Source organism: Fomitiporia mediterranea, assembly GCF_000271605.1.
Source record: "Fomitiporia mediterranea MF3/22 unplaced genomic scaffold FOMMEscaffold_8, whole genome shotgun sequence".
Taxonomy (NCBI): Eukaryota; Fungi; Basidiomycota; class Agaricomycetes; order Hymenochaetales; family Hymenochaetaceae; genus Fomitiporia; species Fomitiporia mediterranea.
In genome coordinates, this window is record NW_006760393.1 from 2,678,126 (window position 1) to 2,694,704 (window position 16,579).

The following is a 16,579-nucleotide window of genomic DNA, read 5'->3' on the forward strand; positions in this document are numbered from 1 at the left end:
GGTATTTTCTCCGGCCGAAAGGTCTCTCCCGCGCTTGGGCCGTCAAGCTTCGTGCGCAATCAGAAGCTTCAATTCCTCGGACAAGTTTCAGTACGACAAAGTCGGATTCTGAAGCGGCGAATCCGTTCTCAGGAGCGCACGTCCCCACCATTCCGAAAAAAAAAGTTTGCGCACTCCATGTCTCTCTATCACCACCGTCTAACCTGATCGTTCCTTAAGAGTTTCATGGAATACGCGTTTCGTCGACAGCACTTACTGGGTATTAAAATTTGCCCCGGAACTTGAAACACTATCAGGCCATCTTGACGAGGTGACGCTCTCCCAGCCATCCAACAAAATGAAGCGTTCGTCGGCATGTTACTTTCGCCGCTTTTGACGCACCGCCGAGAACTTCATCGCTTATGGCCCAACAAGACGGAACTTGAACCCTACTGGCAGACTTTTCTCCGGATTTTCACGAACCATGACTCTTTGTGTGGACATTATAACAAGCATTTGCTTTTATGGTCAGCGGATCTTGCGTTCACGCATGCATTCAAGACTTCCCGAATCACCCTCTTTCCATGCAGAATGTGAGCCGCAGTGCGATTGGAAAGCCCCGGTATTTGGGTACGTGAGTTGCTCCCCAATCTTCTGAATTCAGCTCCGCTCTTCGCACGGAAGACCGTATGGTACCGGCCACCGTCGCTTCGATCATAGGTTCAAGAATACGGCGACTTCTAAGCAACTCAAAGCAAAGTCTTTTTCAGAGATAAGACGGGGCAGGCTAAAAGCCTCTCCATGCGTGTGCGTGCCTGCGAGACGGTTTCGGATTTTCCGTAATTGTAATTAAGACTCGGGTCTAGCCTATTCAGTTTTTGGCTCTCATATGAGCCCTCTTCCTTCCTTTGGTGCTCTTTCTTCGTGCATATGACAAAGATGGGGCGCGAGGAAGCTAATTGTAGCATGGCTGATGGCCTGGTAGTGATTAATATCTCATGCACTCATACAGACGTATTTATATGATGCCCACCCAACGGTGACCTCTGGACTCCCTTCTTCCCGTCTCGTAAGGACCTTCAATACTGCACACACTCCTCCCCCGGCTTCACAGCTGACCGGCTCCCTCTCGAGGTCCTCTTGCGCTGGACAGAATGTGCTGCTGGAGAAAGTACGTACACGGATCTCCTTCCTTTCGCTTCCGTTGCTGAATGTGTATCAATAGAGTCCGGAACATGTACAAAAGGTACGAGATCGAGTCCGGCACTCTAAACTCGAAATACGCCTACTGATTCCCTACGGAAGGTGCAACCATGCGGTCAGGCTGGTGAGCGTGCCAAGAGCCGCCTCAGTGTCTTGGTCACTGACCTCCACTTCGCACAGCCCGATGAACACGTCAGTCGCCACTCATCGCGGAAGCACAGGAAGCACAATCACTAACTCTAACCGTGCGGCAGATCGATTGCTATTCGTTGACGTGCAGGTTCAGCTCCGTCCATCCGCCGACTTGCTACGCACCACGATGCTTGGAAACCTGCTGGCAGTAGTAAGTCACTTCCATTTCAAACTGTATCGGCATGAAGCGAACATGATCGAGCCCCTCGCTGTGGTCTGTCTACCTCTGTTCCCTGAGTGACATCTTCGTACCACATAAACTAACGTATTAATTTATTGTTCACCGCAGTCACCAAAGCCCTCAACAATATGGTCGGTCGTACCTTTCCGTGTCGTTAATCCACAAATAGTTAACACATAATTCTTAGCACCGCAAATTGACGACTGGTGCCCAAGTTGCTCTCTGGCGAAGCAATAAGCGGCCGCCTTATATCCCCTTTCTCATCATATATTCATGTAAACTTGGCATAGCTTATGTATATGTTGGGTATGACCTCACATCACCGCTTTTCAACTTTTCACTCCTGTTTCCATTTTCATAAATTAGAAACTGGTCCCACCTTGTCTCGATCGACACACACTAGCACTTTTCTGGAAAATACATGTGTTCCGTGCATTCTGTCCCTGTGCAACCCTATCTACTCACAATCACTCTTGTCTGGGAAGTACCGCCGTACCGAGGGGCATGTGTGCGTTGTCAGTAAGTCTTACGTTGCACGAAATCCCAGGCGAGGAAATGATTCCATTACGCTCCGGAACATCCGCCAATGAGGTCCGAGATGAACGAGCATTGGCCCTAAGTCTTCTAATCGCCGTCAAGTGGCGTATATGAAGATGAAGAACATCATATTTAAGCCTGCGACCGGAGAAGTCCCAACTTATCCAGTCCAGAAGGGTCACAAAATTTGAAAAATTAAATCCCTCTTCAACGAATCAGACTACGACCGTTGCCCCTCCCCCCAGAGTTTCACGGATGGTATCGATATCCGCGAAGGCACACGTCCAAGCAGATGGCGATGTAATCTCAATGATGAGCGAAGAGCGGTATGGCCGTTCCAGTACGGAAGATCTAGAACGGGTGCAATATGAACAAATGAACATATGCGACAACAAAATCTCTCATATCGGACATTCAATAGCGCATTGAATTGAATACCACGATTGGGTCATGATAGACATGATTTAGGCTTCACCAAGGAGGCTGTTTTAGATTCTGGATTCCCCCGACTGTTGCGGTTTGCAATATCTTCGCAGATGGCGAAGTCGATGACTGCGACAACCGTGTGCCCTCGCAATCAATATGGTACTTCCCCTGTCGAGCCTGCTGTTTGCCGGGAAGATGAACCACAGGAAACATGTGCTGACACGCACGAAGTAGAAGAGAAGAAGAGATGGCTCCGGCGGGCGCGTCGGCACGTTGTATTTGATCTGCCTCGTGTTTGAACATCCTCGGGTATTGGAAATAACTAGAAGCAGAGGGACTAGCTGAGCGGAGATGTTGCAGATCTGCCTCAATCGAAACAATAGTGTTCATTAATGGGGGAAATTATATAGTTACTGTGTCATACAGGGATCGAATTCATGCAGTGTACAAGCCACGTAGATGCTGACTAATCAAACATAAAAACAATGTAGTGAAAGATAACATGCACTGCTCGCTCACTTAGAGTCCCACTTGAGTAAATGGGGGTAGCGGCGGAGCATCCTGAGAGAGGTGCTATCGCTTGTTGCGTGTGCTCCGAAGACATCAGACGAAATAACCTGGACGACTGGAGCAAGCGGAGGAAGCAAATTGTGTGTCCGTGTGGTGGTCAAATCTCCTCGCCAATATCGTGCTTTGCCTTTAGCTGCGCTAGTTCTTCTTCACGACGAGCGATTTCTGCCTTAACAGCAGCGGCGTCCTGCCGAGAAGGCATATGATAGAGCACTGTATGTAGAGTTGGTGTGCATGCATGAGTTAAGGTACGGCGTCCCGCTAAGAGCGAACCGATGAACTTACCGACGATGTAGCGCTCCTGCAGGTGGAAACCATTCAAGTGTTCCAAAGCATTTTTCGCCTTGCAAGGAGGTGAAGTTAGAGCGGCCTCAGGTCCGTCAGAATAGTGAAACGCTCACATCAGTTACGTCGTCATAGACGACAAAGGCAGTTCCCTTCGTGTTTGATTCTACCCCCAGTCTTATCTGCCGAATGCTTCCATACCGACCAAAAAGCTCGTATAAGTCGTCGCCAGTAATGTTGTAGTTGAGGTTCTTCACGAAGAGAATGCGGTTGGCGCCCGCGGGTAGTTTGGTCTATATAGTGTACGACGTATCAGTCGCCTGTACAAAGGTCCGCAGCAAGCAAGCAAATAGGCTTCGACGATAACGACTTACCGCTGGTCGTGCAATTGACATGATAAGGTGATACTAGTATAGACTGTGAAACGTTTCGCGCGCCTGTAAGCCGTTGAGCAATGACACACTTACACAAGAAAGGAGAAAGAAATTCAATCGAGATCAGGACGCCCCTTAGCACGTGATATTGTGCCTGAATACAGGCCCAAAATAATCGACGCTGTGATCGCCTGCCAGAGTCTCTATCTTTCTCCTCATCCCCATCCTCCCACCCACCAGCGCCCACAGCGAGCACGCACGAAGCGGCCATACGGGCCATTCTTCTTGGCAGAAAATTCTCGGGATTTTTGCGTATTCGTTCGCATTCTGACGGAGGGCGGGCTTAACAGAAGAGTTCTTGTGCTGCACGCGGACGGCTCACACGGTACCTCTGCACTCCGGCAATGCCGGGTAATCCTGATGAACGCCAAAGCTTTGAACTGAGTGAAGCAGGGAGTAGCAGAAACGTTGGCCTGCACAACCGGCGCTATTCCGGAGACCGCAGCCTGCATGAACGGTCACCGCACACTTATCGGTCCTCAGACGACCTTGAACAGGATATTGGCCAATTCCCGTACCCCTATGACGATTCAACCAGCGGACGGCAGGTCTACGTCTACGATGCGAAGGAGGACATGGAGAAGGGTCTTCCGCCCTACAGTGGGTCCTTCGCATGTTCATCGCGGTCGCTCTCTGTTGAGGGGAAACGCTTGTCGTATGTAGAAACAGACCTTGACGAGAGCGACGACCCTGACTACGACGATCCAAACCTCGATTATGGCTCAAATAATAACATCAACTTTGGTATGAGATGTCCTCCTCACAAAGTACAAAACAAAGTTTAAATGATATAAATAGAGAATGATTCGCCGTACCCAGAAGTACGGTCGGCTGTCGCTAATACAGATGACCCAGAAATGCCAGTAAATACCATACGAGTCTGGTTGCTCGGATTCATTTTCGCCATTATTATCCCCGGACTAAATCAGGTGCGTTTACACAGATCGTCGTATGCGGCGCAATTCTTGCCTTGTACTTTTTATTGATCCTATGAGTTTACAGTTCTTCTTCTTCCGATATCCCGCAGTGACTATCACCGGGGTTCGTCTGCTTCTCTTCTTGCGTCGAGCTTATTACCTTATCTCTCACGCTATTTTAGCTTGTCCCACAATTGCTGTCCTATCCGTTAGGTCAATTATGGGCCGCACTCGTCCCGAGTGTCACAGTCTTAGGTGTATCACTCAATCCTGGTCCATTTACCGTCAAGGAGCATGTAGTCGTCACAATTATGGGCAGCGTTGGCGCTGCATCCGCATATGCTACCGATATCATTGCTGTGCAAAGAGTTTTCTATAACCAAGATTACTCGTTCGGGTATGAGTGGTTACTAGTTATGAGCACCCAGCTCATGGGTTTTGCAATGGGAGGAATCGGGAAGCGTTATTTAGTATCACCCCCATCTATGAGTGAGAACGTATCTTGCATTAAGGCAAATATATTATCTGACGATGCTTATCAAGTCTGGCCATCTAATCTCGTCTTATGCGCACTCTTCAATACGCTTCATTCACAGCAATATGCTGGAGTAGGATCCCGAGGAGGCTTATCACGAGAAAGGTTCTTCATGTATGCCTTCATCGGGTCCTTCTGCTGGTATTTCCTGCCGGGTTATCTATTTACCGCACTATCTACTTTCTCTTGGGTGACATGGATTTACCCACGGAATCGCACCGTTAACCAGTTGTTTGGCTACTACAGTGGACTCGGAATGAGTGTTCTGACATTCGATTGGGGCCAGATCGCATATATCGGAAGTCCGCTAGCTACTCCGTGGTGGGTCCCGCAATTGCTATTTTTGCCGGTTCCACGCCTTAATGATACCCCTTGTATAGGTGGGCCGAAGCGAATATCGCTGCAGGCTTCGCATTCTTCTTCTGGATACTTACGCCCGCACTATACTACACGAACACGTGGTATTCAGCATACATGCCTATTTCTAGCCGGACAAGTTATGATAACACCGGCGGGGAATATAATGTGAGCCGAATACTCAGACCCGATGGAACGTTCGACGAGGACGCATACCATGCGTACAGCCCTTTGTTTCTGTCAGCAACATTTATTCTCAGTTACGGTCTGAGCTTTGCGGGTATTACTGCGACTATCGTGCACACTGTATTATACTTCAGAAGACAGATATGGATACAGTCGAGACGGAGTTTGAACGAGCAAGAAGACATCCATGCTCGATTGATGAGTCGATATAAGCAGGTCCCGACATGGTGGTATGTCTGCGTATTTGGTAAGTTTGTTCTACTGATAGATTATGCTATACGGAACTGAATATCCCCCTTTTCATCTTCGCAGTTAGCATGTCCACATTCGGAATTGTCGCCATTGAAGTCTGGGATACTAAAATGCCAGTGTGGGCGCTTGCTTTGGCTCTCGTATTTTGTAAGTCCACTTATTTATTATTTGCAATGTTCTGAAACTTTTACTAATTCTATCTTTCATTAGCTTTCGTCTATGTTATTCCTATCGGGATGATCCAAGCCATAACGAACCAGCAAATAGGCTTGAACGTCGTTGCGGAGCTTATAATCGGGTATGCTCTTCCGGGGCGACCAGTCGCAATGATGTTGTTCAAAACATGGGGATATATCGCAGTGGCTCAAGCATTGCAGTTCAGCTCGGATTTCAAACTCGGGCATTATATGAAGATCCCACCACGGACTCTGTTTGTCGCGCAGACGGTGGCAACGGTGATAGCTGGGACAGTCCAGCTTGCAGTTCAAAATTGGATGTTCAATAACATTCCGGATATTTGCCAAGAAGGCCAGCCGGACAGCTTTACATGTCCGACTACACAAGTGTTTGGAACGGCAAGCATTGTTTGGGGCGTCATCGGGCCTAAGCTGCAGTACTCTCAAGGCCAATTGTATCATTCGCTGACGTACTTCTTCCTCGTTGGAGCAGTTGCTCCGATTATCCCCTGGGCGTTGACGAAATGGTGGCCGAACTCGGTCTTCCGGTACATAAAGTAAGCATGGCGCTTGTGGAAGAATTCAATTGATTGACAATGTTCTGAACAAATTTGTTTTAACCTACACAGCTTACCGGTCATCTTCGCGGGAACCCAATGGATCCCGCCGGCGACAGCGGGAAACTACGTCCCATGGACGCTCGTCGGTTTCATTTTCCAATACGTCATCAGACGGCGCGCCTTTTCATGGTGGACGAAGTATAACTACGTCCTGAGCGCCGCGCTTGACTCGGGTTACGCCATCTCCGCTCTTGTTATATTCTTTTCCTTGCAGTATCCTCGGCAAGTAAGGTCCAGCGTCATTCAAAATTGGTGGGGAAATACGGTGTATAAAAATACGGATGATTACAGGATGAGCCCGGCTATTGATCCACAGTTGGGGAGCACTTATGGACCTTTGAGTTGGTGAATATGTTTACGATCTTTATGGCCTTTCTTTTTTCCATTCCAACAAAAAATGGGGCCGCCGAACCTTCATTTTAAATCAAGTTCCAATTCCTCATCTGTATCTTATCTTACTCTTCCGCCCCTCTAAGTCCCGCATCTGACTATGATTCTGCCTCTTCCTCACTTCCACACTTTGTTGTTTTATTATTCGCTCTTATTTGACTCCCTGATTGCTTCTTTTGGTTTATCTGCGATGAATGGACTGTTGTACAATCTTTTTCTTACGTCTTTCTTGGTTATATGGTCCTCATGTCGACTGCATTCACAAATAGAACTGCGCAATTTTTCTGTGTATGTGATGCTTGGTTGTGTATGGCTGCTGTACGTAGGGATTTTTGAAAAATTGTTCAGCCCCATAAGGGCGAGCCACCATATCTGCTAATATGACCCCGAAGTTGTACTTGAGCCGTCAAGCTCTGGGGTGCTCCTCTATTCAAGCTGTTATAATTGACTGATAAGAACAAACCTTTAAGTGCGACAGTGTCTTTCGTGCAGTGCACCTACTTAAAATAGCAGAAATTGCGATTGCAAATATAGATGAAGTTCATGCTTAATAGCTATCTCCGGTGGTATCCACGTCAACTTCTCGAAGAGGGTGTATTTCTGTACGGCGTTAGGGTAGATGAAACGTTTGATAAGTATGACGAGACTGTAGACTTGCTGCAATAACACGAATGACCTTTATACGCAAAGAGTCGTTTCGGAACTATGTTACAAATCTTCTGAGAAGCAAGACTACCGACTGACATTTGGGGAAGAGGATGTCCATTGTAGAGTGCCTGTAACGCCTTTTCGGATGACTTGAGGTTCGTGCTGAGACTTACGAGTAAGTAAAGTTTAATCAGTTCAGAGCGAAGCTCAGACACTGCAGACATCACAAGTCAACTGAACAATTTTTATTATAGAATACACGTTGCACATCCGGAATGAAAGGCACTTTAAAAAACCAATAGATTGATGTTAGCACCCATGCAGAAAAAGACATTCTGTAGTATCCAAGAGTAAAACTCACCAATATATCAATCCCTCTCTAATCCACTCACTTCCACTTATTCGCAAGCCGCTGAACCTCCGTACACGCATCCTCACCTCGCACGCATACAACAGTCGCCGCGTCCTTCTCCTTCGGTTCTCTGATAAGGCACTTCACGTCCTCCGTACTTGGACACGGACAATCTGCAGGATTGCGTACACACAGTAACGTATCGGGACATAAGTATGCATTACACGGAACTATCATGCATAGCCAAAACAAAGTGAGTATATAATCAATGGATGAACAAACGAGAGGGCGGAACAGTGGTAAGGTGGCACAGAAAGTTAACTCACTGTTATCAGCCTGAGCAGCCCATTGTGAAGCTCCAGACGCACGATGCTGGTTCGCCTGTTGTCCTTGGCCAAACATGTCGAAGAAGTTGAACTGTGCAGCTACTAGTGGCAGCATCCAAAGAGAGAAGAGTAACATTATTCTTGACATGATGTGTATTGTGCAATACGTTTGATAAGTTAAATAAGAAGAATATGTTAAGAATATGTTGTAGACTTAGTGATGATACACTGATGTCAATTGATTTGTTATGACTTTTCTTGGTGATCGGCGTTTTCAGTGCTGACGTGTCCTTTTTGTGGCTGGCAAAGTTTATCGTGGCTTTACCACACTCACAAGCAAGACATAACGCATTGTGAAACTCTGTACATGGAACGAAAAGAATCATAACATGCAGTCGAGGGATAAGTGAAAAGGAGAAACACTTCAATAAACATACACAAAAATACTAAAACATATCAAAAAGGGGAAAGTAAACGGTAACATATCATGAATGTCGTTTGAGTCAAGCATAAAGAACAAGGTTGTATTTAAACAATAATCGTTTAAATGAGGGAGGCTGCACAAATGGACGGCAAATAGATGTGTGGCTTTCGATATGTAGGACTGAGATGGGGCTGTTGCAGCGAGCTTTTTTAATGCCACGGTCGGAACGACATGAGACCATGTCACAAATGATAAACGGAGCAGATGTAATAGAGAATTGCAAGATGAAGGTCCGTAAAACGGGAGTAAATGGATGCCAACGTGAGATTCGTAACCACTATCGTTTATCGCCAGTCGAAATCGGAGTGTTCCGGATAGCGGTCACTCCACCCTAATCCTCCTCGTCGCTGCACACTTCATCCACTTCCTGCTCCAATGCTCGCTTTCTCGCATACTTGCTACTGTTGCTATCCGGTGTTCTGCCAGGGGTGATTTCGTACTTCGTTTTCGCACCTGCGAGTGGCGTCCTTCGTATATGTGGCGTCGCTGGAGTGTGGATGGGCGTGTTGTGATACGGTGTCGCGGGATACGAAGCTGCCTTAGTCTTGTCTTTGGTCGTCTCGCTAGAAGTGTCGTCTGCGACACCCCCGGTAGGCAGCGAGGTCGCTTTCCTCGCCTTCTTCCGAAGTGGCAAATTCTCCTTCACGATCTCCCTATCCATTTCCCAATCCATATCTGGGCTGGAACGCGATGACGTGGACGGAAGTTCGATATGAGAGTCGTAATACACGTCGAAACCGGGGTAGTGACAGCTCTGTGGGTTGTGTCGCGGGGGCAATTCACGAGGGACCAGGAGCGGTGGCATGACGTGCGAGGATGTTGTCGGTCCGTCAGCTCGTCTAGATGAGAGTCTAGGAGAGCGTCTAGGCATTGCAAGTCCATTTCCGGGTATAACAGGTTCTTTGGTTGAGACTCCAAAACACGTGTTGCGGGCTGCCGTGTTGACGAAAGCCTCGTCGTCGCCGGCACAACGTGACCCGTCCCATAGCGTTGCTAGCGTACCGGCCTCTGTGTGTCCACGAAGTCTAATATCCATTCCACCTTGACTTAAAAATCTTTCGCGGCATACAGTCCTCGGCTCCGACAACGACGGCGACGGCAAGAAACCTTCTTCGCGGAGGATGCGACGTTTAGCGGGGCTCAGAAAGGCACTAGGGCTCCTAGGACGCTTGCTGGCTGACTTGAGGGGGCTTATGCGCTGGTCGGTAAAGTTCTCGGGTGCAAGAAAACAGGATAATGGAAGCGGGTGTAGGGGACGTCGTTTCTCCATGGCGCGTTGTGGTGGTTGAATGCAGACGTCGCAAAACGCGCTTCGTCACAATTGTGACTGCAGCGTTCTCGAAAATTCTCACGACTCGTTGTTTGGTTGCTTGTGGACTGGAGTTCCCACGAATTTTGAATTGACAGCAACACGAAAAGAGCAACAAACAATAAACAAACAATGCAATACAATCTCTAGTGCAAAGAGTGAACAATGTCGAAGACTCCCGTGCCACTGAGACTGGGTCGGCCAAGAACGATGTTCCCAGAAGGCGTCCTCAGGTCGTCAAAGTCACCGTGCAGGGTCGCATCACTGATGAATGCGGCCGTCGTCTCGTACGATGCTTTTAGGAGAGGTGAAGGATTAGTGGATATTCCCTTCCGATTGAAGGGCTTGTATCCTCCGTCGAATGTCTACATATGGTTGTCAAGACAAACGTCTCATATCAATACTAAAAAAAACACTAACCATATAATCTGCAATGAGCTCGAGATGGCGAATGTCGACATCTATATTGTAAGCACCGAAGACGTTCTGAATCTCTTTCAAGATAAGGGCACGAGCCATCTCAACGCCGTACGCGACCAACCCTGCGTATATGTCGTTGGCATATATGTCGTTCAGCTCCACGACGGGCTCTCCGGACTCTTCTTCGAACGCATTTGCGAAGCGCCACATTCCTTGGAAATTTGACCCATTAGTGACAAGCTATTGTTACACGAGTAGATGTTAGTGCGACAAATATTACGATAGTAAGGGTGGACAGACCTTGAATTGCTTGTCTTTCCCTTCGTCCTTGGATAAGAAGACATCGGCAATACCACTGATCTCACGTACAATCGTCTTATTGCAAGCCTTTTCAACAAGACCCACAAGAAGCAATTTCGGTTGGTCGGATGGAAACTGAAAGCAGATGAGCACCTCAAGTTCGAGAAGTATCCAGACGACTGACCTCTAGATCGAAACTGACACCAGAGTCCGAGAACTTGAACGAGCTCGCTGACTTCAAGTTGAGGAAGAAAGTATTCCGGACCTCACTGATCTTGTCCTTTATGCTTTGCCCGTCGACTTCGGTTAGGTCATCAACATCCATAGCATCGTCATCAGAGTCAGGGCTATCTGCAGACTCGTTAAATTCCGCTTCAAGTGCGGCGTCATCGAATTCTCCTGAAGGAGAGTCCTCTTCTTCATCCGACTCATATGTGGCCTGTTGCTTTGTCTGGCGCGCACGTTTTTCAGCATCCGCGTCGCCGTCACCTATTTCTGAGGAATCGTCGTTCACGGCAGTGGCGTTCGCGTTAGCCTCATCTCCCTCGGGGTTCGCTCCTACCTGTGGTTCGGTTCGCCCACGCCCAACTTCCGATAAATGCGTTCTCAAATCCGCTTTCAGCTTCTTGAGTTCTAACTGAATCTCTCTTCTTAATATCTGTGGGAATGCAACGCCGAACGCAGGTAAGATTTCTAAAGGTTCCAGGTCATATTCTTCTCGATATTCATCCTTCGGGTAAAATGAAATAGCGACGCTGAACTGTCTTCGACGGGTTCGAGCAAGCTTCTCGTTGACTTCGACCTTATCCACAATTTGCGATAAAGCAAGTCGGCTTGCGCGTTTGCAGAAGGATTTTATGAGTTTATCGTCGGCACCTGCACAGACGCGCATTGTCATTGAGGGAGTTTTTGGCTTGGTCGATGCGGTCATGACGATTTCTCGAAGTCGCGGGATACCAAGGGTAACGTTCGCAGCACCATGGCCTGTTGATTTATCAGTCTTAAGATGCGCCGAAGCAAAACTGGATCACGGACCAGCAAAATGGAATGTGTTCAGCGTCATTTGTGTCGAGGGTTCCCCAACACTACCGTTACTGTTAGTACAGGAATCCTCGGTTCAAATACATACTGCTCACCCTTGCGATGCGAGGAGTCCGACCGCCTCACCAGGATCCACCATACTTCGCATGTACTTGACGTTCATGAGCATGCGGAACATCTTATGTGAAATACCTTTGCGACTCTTCGACAACCACAACGGGGCTTCGGCGTTTTTGTCTTTGAGCATATGGTCTGGATTCGACTTGATATACTCTTCGACTTTCTGAGCAAACTTCTCCGACGTTGCACCGATATTCCTACTCGGATTGTAAACAGACATCGCAGGATCTAATTTCTTTCCTTTCTTCGGTTTCCGCAGGTATTTAAGCGCATCCTTCATATGTTTGATAGCGCCTTCGTTGTCGTCAAAATGATCGACAGAGGGCGTCCTAAGGGACGCGACCAGGGATCGCTCGTTCCGCGCGGCGAACTCGAATTGGGTTAGATGTTTTTGTCGCGTTACATCAAGGCAGTCACCACCGTAATGAAACTGAAGAATTGAAGAATCACTAGCGCGCACGGTGTTGTCGTAATGCACACGGATACCCTCCAGGTGCTTGATTAAGCATCGCTGAAGATAGCCTGATCGAGAAGTCTTCACAGCTGTATCGATGAGACCTTCTCGACCAGCCATACAATGGAAGTAAAATTCTTGAGGTTTGACACCCGTCAGGAATCGGCTCGCGACGTATCCACCAGCGATAGCAGCAGTCTCAAAGGCCTTGAAAGAAGGGAGCGTCTTCCCGCTAATCATTACAGGAACACGGCGACCTTCTAGCTCCTGCTGGCCGAGTGCACAGGAAATCTGTTGTGCGTTAACTGCACTACCTTTCGCACCAGACTGGGTCATCATTTGCATGTGGTTATGCGGGAACTTGCGGCTCAAGCCATGAGGCATGCAAGCATCTGCGATTGACTTTGTAAGACCAGCAAGCTTTTTCTTGACAGTGACGTCAAGTCCAGCCATCTTTGCATCATCCCTCAATACGTCTCGGAGGAATGCTCGCAAAGCACCCTTCTTTTCCGACACAGGCATCGTAGCCAATGACGGGAAATTTTCCTCAGCGCCTTCCTGTCCAAGATTCTTGCCCTTCTGTAACAAGCTACGTCTCTGAGAATCACCAAGTGCGGTGAGCGTAAGATCGTCCATTCGACAAGTGAATGCCCTATGCTGAAGAAACTTGGTAAGGAGACGACTCAGGATGCCAAGGAGCCTTCCAGCAATGTCTGCGCCATAAAGTTCGTAACAGGAATGTACGAGACCATAGTCAGTGGCACCGAATTGCGATTTGTCCAGAATACCGCAGAGTAACTCCCCGTCCATGACTACGACTCTTCCTTCCTCAGAACCTTTCCCCCATAGATCACCAGAGACTTTAGCTTTCGACGTGAGGTTCAGTCCCTGAGCTGCAGATGGGGTAATGTTAAGCAAGATTGTCGAGATCTATTCGTGCGGAGGCGGTTAGTTCTGAACTTGTAGTCAGTCGATGGATGACGTACAATTTGTTTCCCAGTCCATAATGGTACTGGCTTCCAAATTGTTGGTGGTAGGGTGCGAAGGCGACCATCTGTCTGTTCTTCTGGTCGAAGAGCTCCGTATAGAAGCTGAAAGTACTCCTCGCGAGAGAAGAACGTGTCACGACTAGTCATCCAGACACCTGCTACGACATGATCCTGTATTAAACCTCGTAGAGGTTTTCCTGACGTCGGCACGAGGTATTGATTATCAGTGTTGGCGATGAACATAGCCTCAGATCGAGCAAGTTCGTTCTCTGAAAATAACGTTAGTATGCGATTAATTAAAATTATGCTAAATGTCGAGTGCTTACGCGGAAAATGGATGTTCATTTCTGCGGTGCACGAAAGTCAATATTTTTAAAAGCAAGTGAAGTACCAAAGTACTCGCCATCACCGTCAAAATCGGCTGTAGAAATGTGAGAACCAATAGACTATTTTAAAGCGTACAGGGCTTACCGTTATATGAATTACTAGAAACGTGCGATTAAGCCATTCAATACAAATTCTGCGTCCATGAAATCGAAACTCACCAGTTAGCATAGTGCATCCGAATAGTTTTCTCTCCCTGGAGTACCCTAGCCTTGTGCACCATCATACTGGGTTTATGTAGAGTCGGTTGTCGGTTGAGAATGAGAACATCACCATCCCGGAGATGCCGGTAAACTTTTTTATTTACGGCAGGCGTCTTGGTTGTCAATCCCATTTTTGACGAACCATGCAAATCGTTTTGTGGAGTAAGCAATTGGTTTGCAAGTGCTCGTCGTTCTTCCACATTCATTTTTTCCTATCAAGTCCATTCCATATCGTATTCACATAATCAAGCGTACAAAGTGGTTGAAAAAGCTTACCAGAGATTGCTTGGTACCATCTTCAAGTTCAATAATGCTTGCGCCAGGATACTTGTGATGCCCATTTGTGACCAGCTCGCGCATCAGATGCACGTTGTGTTCTGTGACCGGTTCTGGGAAAGTGAGTTTGCGAGCGAAGACAGGAGGTACACCAATCTCGTTCGTGTCGATATTCACATCAGGCGATATGACAGACCTTGCCGAATAATTGACACGTTTCCCCTGCAGCAGAATTAAGAACATTATAACGAGAGTCAGAAATTCTCCTTACCATCATGTTCATCCGGAATAATCCTTCTTTCTTCTCAAGGTTCTGTTTGACACCGGCGGGAGGCAATTTGCCCTGACGCATTCTTTGGGGATTCTTGCTGCTGTCGATGAAGCTATTGACATCCACCTGCAGCTGTACCAAGCTCTCGATGAGCCTGCCTAACATACGCCGACGTGAAACCTCGTCCACAGTCGAGTCTTTCTCGTTTGCAGCTCTTAGTGCGTCTGCTTGATCTCGAAGACTATACGACGTATTGAGTACCTTGGCCAGGAGTTCGTTATGAGGGTGCTCAAAAAGCGTATCACCCATCTTGGCTGGAGGCCGAAAGCGAGTCGGTGAGACAAGTAGACAGTCCATGAAGAATATGTCCGCAGAAGCTGGCGAAATACGGTCCGTGTTGACACGTGCGAAGGGGCCATGTCGGCCGAAAATAAGGGAACACATGGACACCTCGTTAGCAAATAAGCGACGAAGATGAGCTCGACATTCTTCCGGAGTGATTATTCGCTCATTTCTACCTCGCATGGTTTTAACTTTCCCGCTGGCAGATTTCGGGAGAGCTTCCCTCTTCTCTTCGGGCTCAGCACCATCCTCCTCATCGGAGAAAACCGCTTCTCCCTCTCCCTCTGATTCTTCAGAACCAGATACGTCTTCATCGGCGTATTGAGTGCTCTGTCGCCCATGACGCTCTTGGTGCAGGATGTTGTTCCTTCTGAGGTTCATCTGAATATGTTGAGCCTTCTGTTTTGTCGTTAGATCGAGCTCGACGATTTTTGTATGGCCCTCTTTGCGCAAAGAGTGAGCGAACCTGAATACAACATTAAATTTTGTCAATGGCATTGAATACCCGACTCACGCTTTACAATCATTGTTCTGGCATCGTTTTAGAGCAGTAGTAGCTAGGAACTCCGCAATAACGTCCTTACGTGCTTGAAAGACTAAGCCATCCTTGTAGTCATCACGTTTACGCTCTGGATGCATTCGCAAGAAAAGTTGGGTAGTCATTTTGACGCGCCGAGAGAATTCCTCTAAAGATTCATCAGCTGCTGTATCCTCGTCCTCACTTCCATCCTCATTTTGCGAGACGTTTGGCTTCATCTCATCAATTGCATTTGCATAATCGAGGAGACCGTGATCAAGGAGCCGAAGTTTCGCAACGTATTTCACTAGCTGTGTAATGCCATCCGTTACAGTGCGAATATGTCTAGTATGAAAACCACGCACCTCTGTCCGTCGTATTTTGAATCTATGACAAAATGTGCAAGTTCCCTTTAGCAACTTATACATGCTAACCATGAACAGAGGATGGAAAATCGGGGACGGAAGTTCAATATGACCAAAATGCCCGGGACACGTAAAATGCGTTAGTCGACATGTTGCGCATCTACATAACGGCCTATCAGACACATCCAATGTAGTAGTGGAATTGGTTTAGCTAACATATCCTTCCTATCACTCGGTCCAAGAGCAGGATCATATAAGCCGCCGATAGTTGGCCGATTAAGCTCGTCTAGGAGAATTGGGTTCGTAATTTGTTTTACGGAGATCCTGCGTACATCTTCCGAAGTCAAGAACGAGAAGGAAATGCTCTGAACAGTCGAAGGGATCGGCTGAGCAATATTCATTGTTGCAGATAGTAGAAGGGGAGATGCTATAAGAGCATGTGGCTGTTGAGCTCGCGCTGTAGCGTCGCAGCTTCAAAGCGGAAGGGTGTGAGGAAAAGGCGTCGGAGCAGAGAGAGACGGAACGAAACTTCAAAATT

General features: G+C 47.7%; 6 protein-coding genes across 6 annotated transcripts; 1 reads left to right on the top strand and 5 right to left on the bottom strand.

Moving 5' to 3' along the window:
* Nucleotides 1-845: 845 nt before the first annotated feature.
* Nucleotides 846-1,876, bottom strand: FOMMEDRAFT_21935 (uncharacterized protein). The gene is made up of 8 exons (XM_007268785.1): nucleotides 1,743-1,876; nucleotides 1,664-1,686; nucleotides 1,437-1,525; nucleotides 1,363-1,374; nucleotides 1,285-1,306; nucleotides 1,205-1,225; nucleotides 1,114-1,150; nucleotides 846-1,048 (listed from the first exon to the last, which is right to left on the bottom strand). Exons 3-8 carry the CDS (start codon nucleotides 1,476-1,478, stop codon nucleotides 976-978), a joined length of 207 nt encoding a protein of 68 aa, XP_007268847.1. The 5' UTR covers nucleotides 1,479-1,525; nucleotides 1,664-1,686; nucleotides 1,743-1,876; the 3' UTR covers nucleotides 846-975.
* A 1,038-nt stretch (nucleotides 1,877-2,914) lies between these two features.
* Nucleotides 2,915-3,809, bottom strand: FOMMEDRAFT_126609 (pre-mRNA branch site protein p14). Its single transcript, XM_007268786.1, has 4 exons — nucleotides 3,748-3,809; nucleotides 3,490-3,666; nucleotides 3,374-3,431; nucleotides 2,915-3,301 (listed from the first exon to the last, which is right to left on the bottom strand). Exons 1-4 carry the CDS (start codon nucleotides 3,766-3,768, stop codon nucleotides 3,186-3,188), a joined length of 372 nt encoding a protein of 123 aa, XP_007268848.1. The 5' UTR covers nucleotides 3,769-3,809; the 3' UTR covers nucleotides 2,915-3,185.
* Nucleotides 3,810-4,151: 342 nt separating this feature from the next.
* On the top strand, nucleotides 4,152-7,199 carry FOMMEDRAFT_135756 (OPT oligopeptide transporter; the record flags this gene model as incomplete). Its single annotated transcript, XM_007268787.1, has 9 exons — nucleotides 4,152-4,551; nucleotides 4,606-4,736; nucleotides 4,810-4,848; nucleotides 4,907-5,213; nucleotides 5,268-5,580; nucleotides 5,640-6,049; nucleotides 6,115-6,201; nucleotides 6,265-6,787; nucleotides 6,860-7,199. The coding sequence occupies 9 exons, from the start codon at nucleotides 4,152-4,154 to the stop codon at nucleotides 7,197-7,199; spliced, it is 2,550 nt and encodes an 849-aa protein (XP_007268849.1).
* Nucleotides 7,200-8,276: 1,077 nt separating this feature from the next.
* Nucleotides 8,277-8,714, bottom strand: FOMMEDRAFT_88635 (uncharacterized protein; the record flags this gene model as incomplete). Its single annotated transcript, XM_007268788.1, has 2 exons — nucleotides 8,277-8,470; nucleotides 8,567-8,714. 2 exons carry the CDS (start codon nucleotides 8,712-8,714, stop codon nucleotides 8,277-8,279), a joined length of 342 nt encoding a protein of 113 aa, XP_007268850.1.
* A 327-nt stretch (nucleotides 8,715-9,041) lies between these two features.
* FOMMEDRAFT_169665 (uncharacterized protein) lies at nucleotides 9,042-10,320 on the bottom strand (the record flags this gene model as incomplete). Its single annotated transcript, XM_007268789.1, has 1 exon — nucleotides 9,042-10,320. The coding sequence occupies one exon, from the start codon at nucleotides 10,318-10,320 to the stop codon at nucleotides 9,382-9,384; it is 939 nt and encodes a 312-aa protein (XP_007268851.1). The 3' UTR covers nucleotides 9,042-9,381.
* A 2-nt stretch (nucleotides 10,321-10,322) lies between these two features.
* FOMMEDRAFT_142159 (beta and beta-prime subunits of DNA dependent RNA-polymerase) lies at nucleotides 10,323-16,520 on the bottom strand. Its single transcript, XM_007268790.1, has 16 exons — nucleotides 16,258-16,520; nucleotides 16,042-16,201; nucleotides 15,674-15,987; nucleotides 14,818-15,625; nucleotides 14,547-14,768; nucleotides 14,229-14,482; nucleotides 14,155-14,168; nucleotides 14,087-14,104; nucleotides 14,010-14,030; nucleotides 13,681-13,952; nucleotides 12,216-13,624; nucleotides 12,115-12,164; nucleotides 11,264-12,063; nucleotides 11,080-11,214; nucleotides 10,780-11,019; nucleotides 10,323-10,724 (listed from the first exon to the last, which is right to left on the bottom strand). The coding sequence occupies exons 1-16, from the start codon at nucleotides 16,440-16,442 to the stop codon at nucleotides 10,506-10,508; spliced, it is 5,121 nt and encodes a 1,706-aa protein (XP_007268852.1). The 5' UTR covers nucleotides 16,443-16,520; the 3' UTR covers nucleotides 10,323-10,505.
* Between the last annotated feature and the right edge of the window lie 59 nt (nucleotides 16,521-16,579).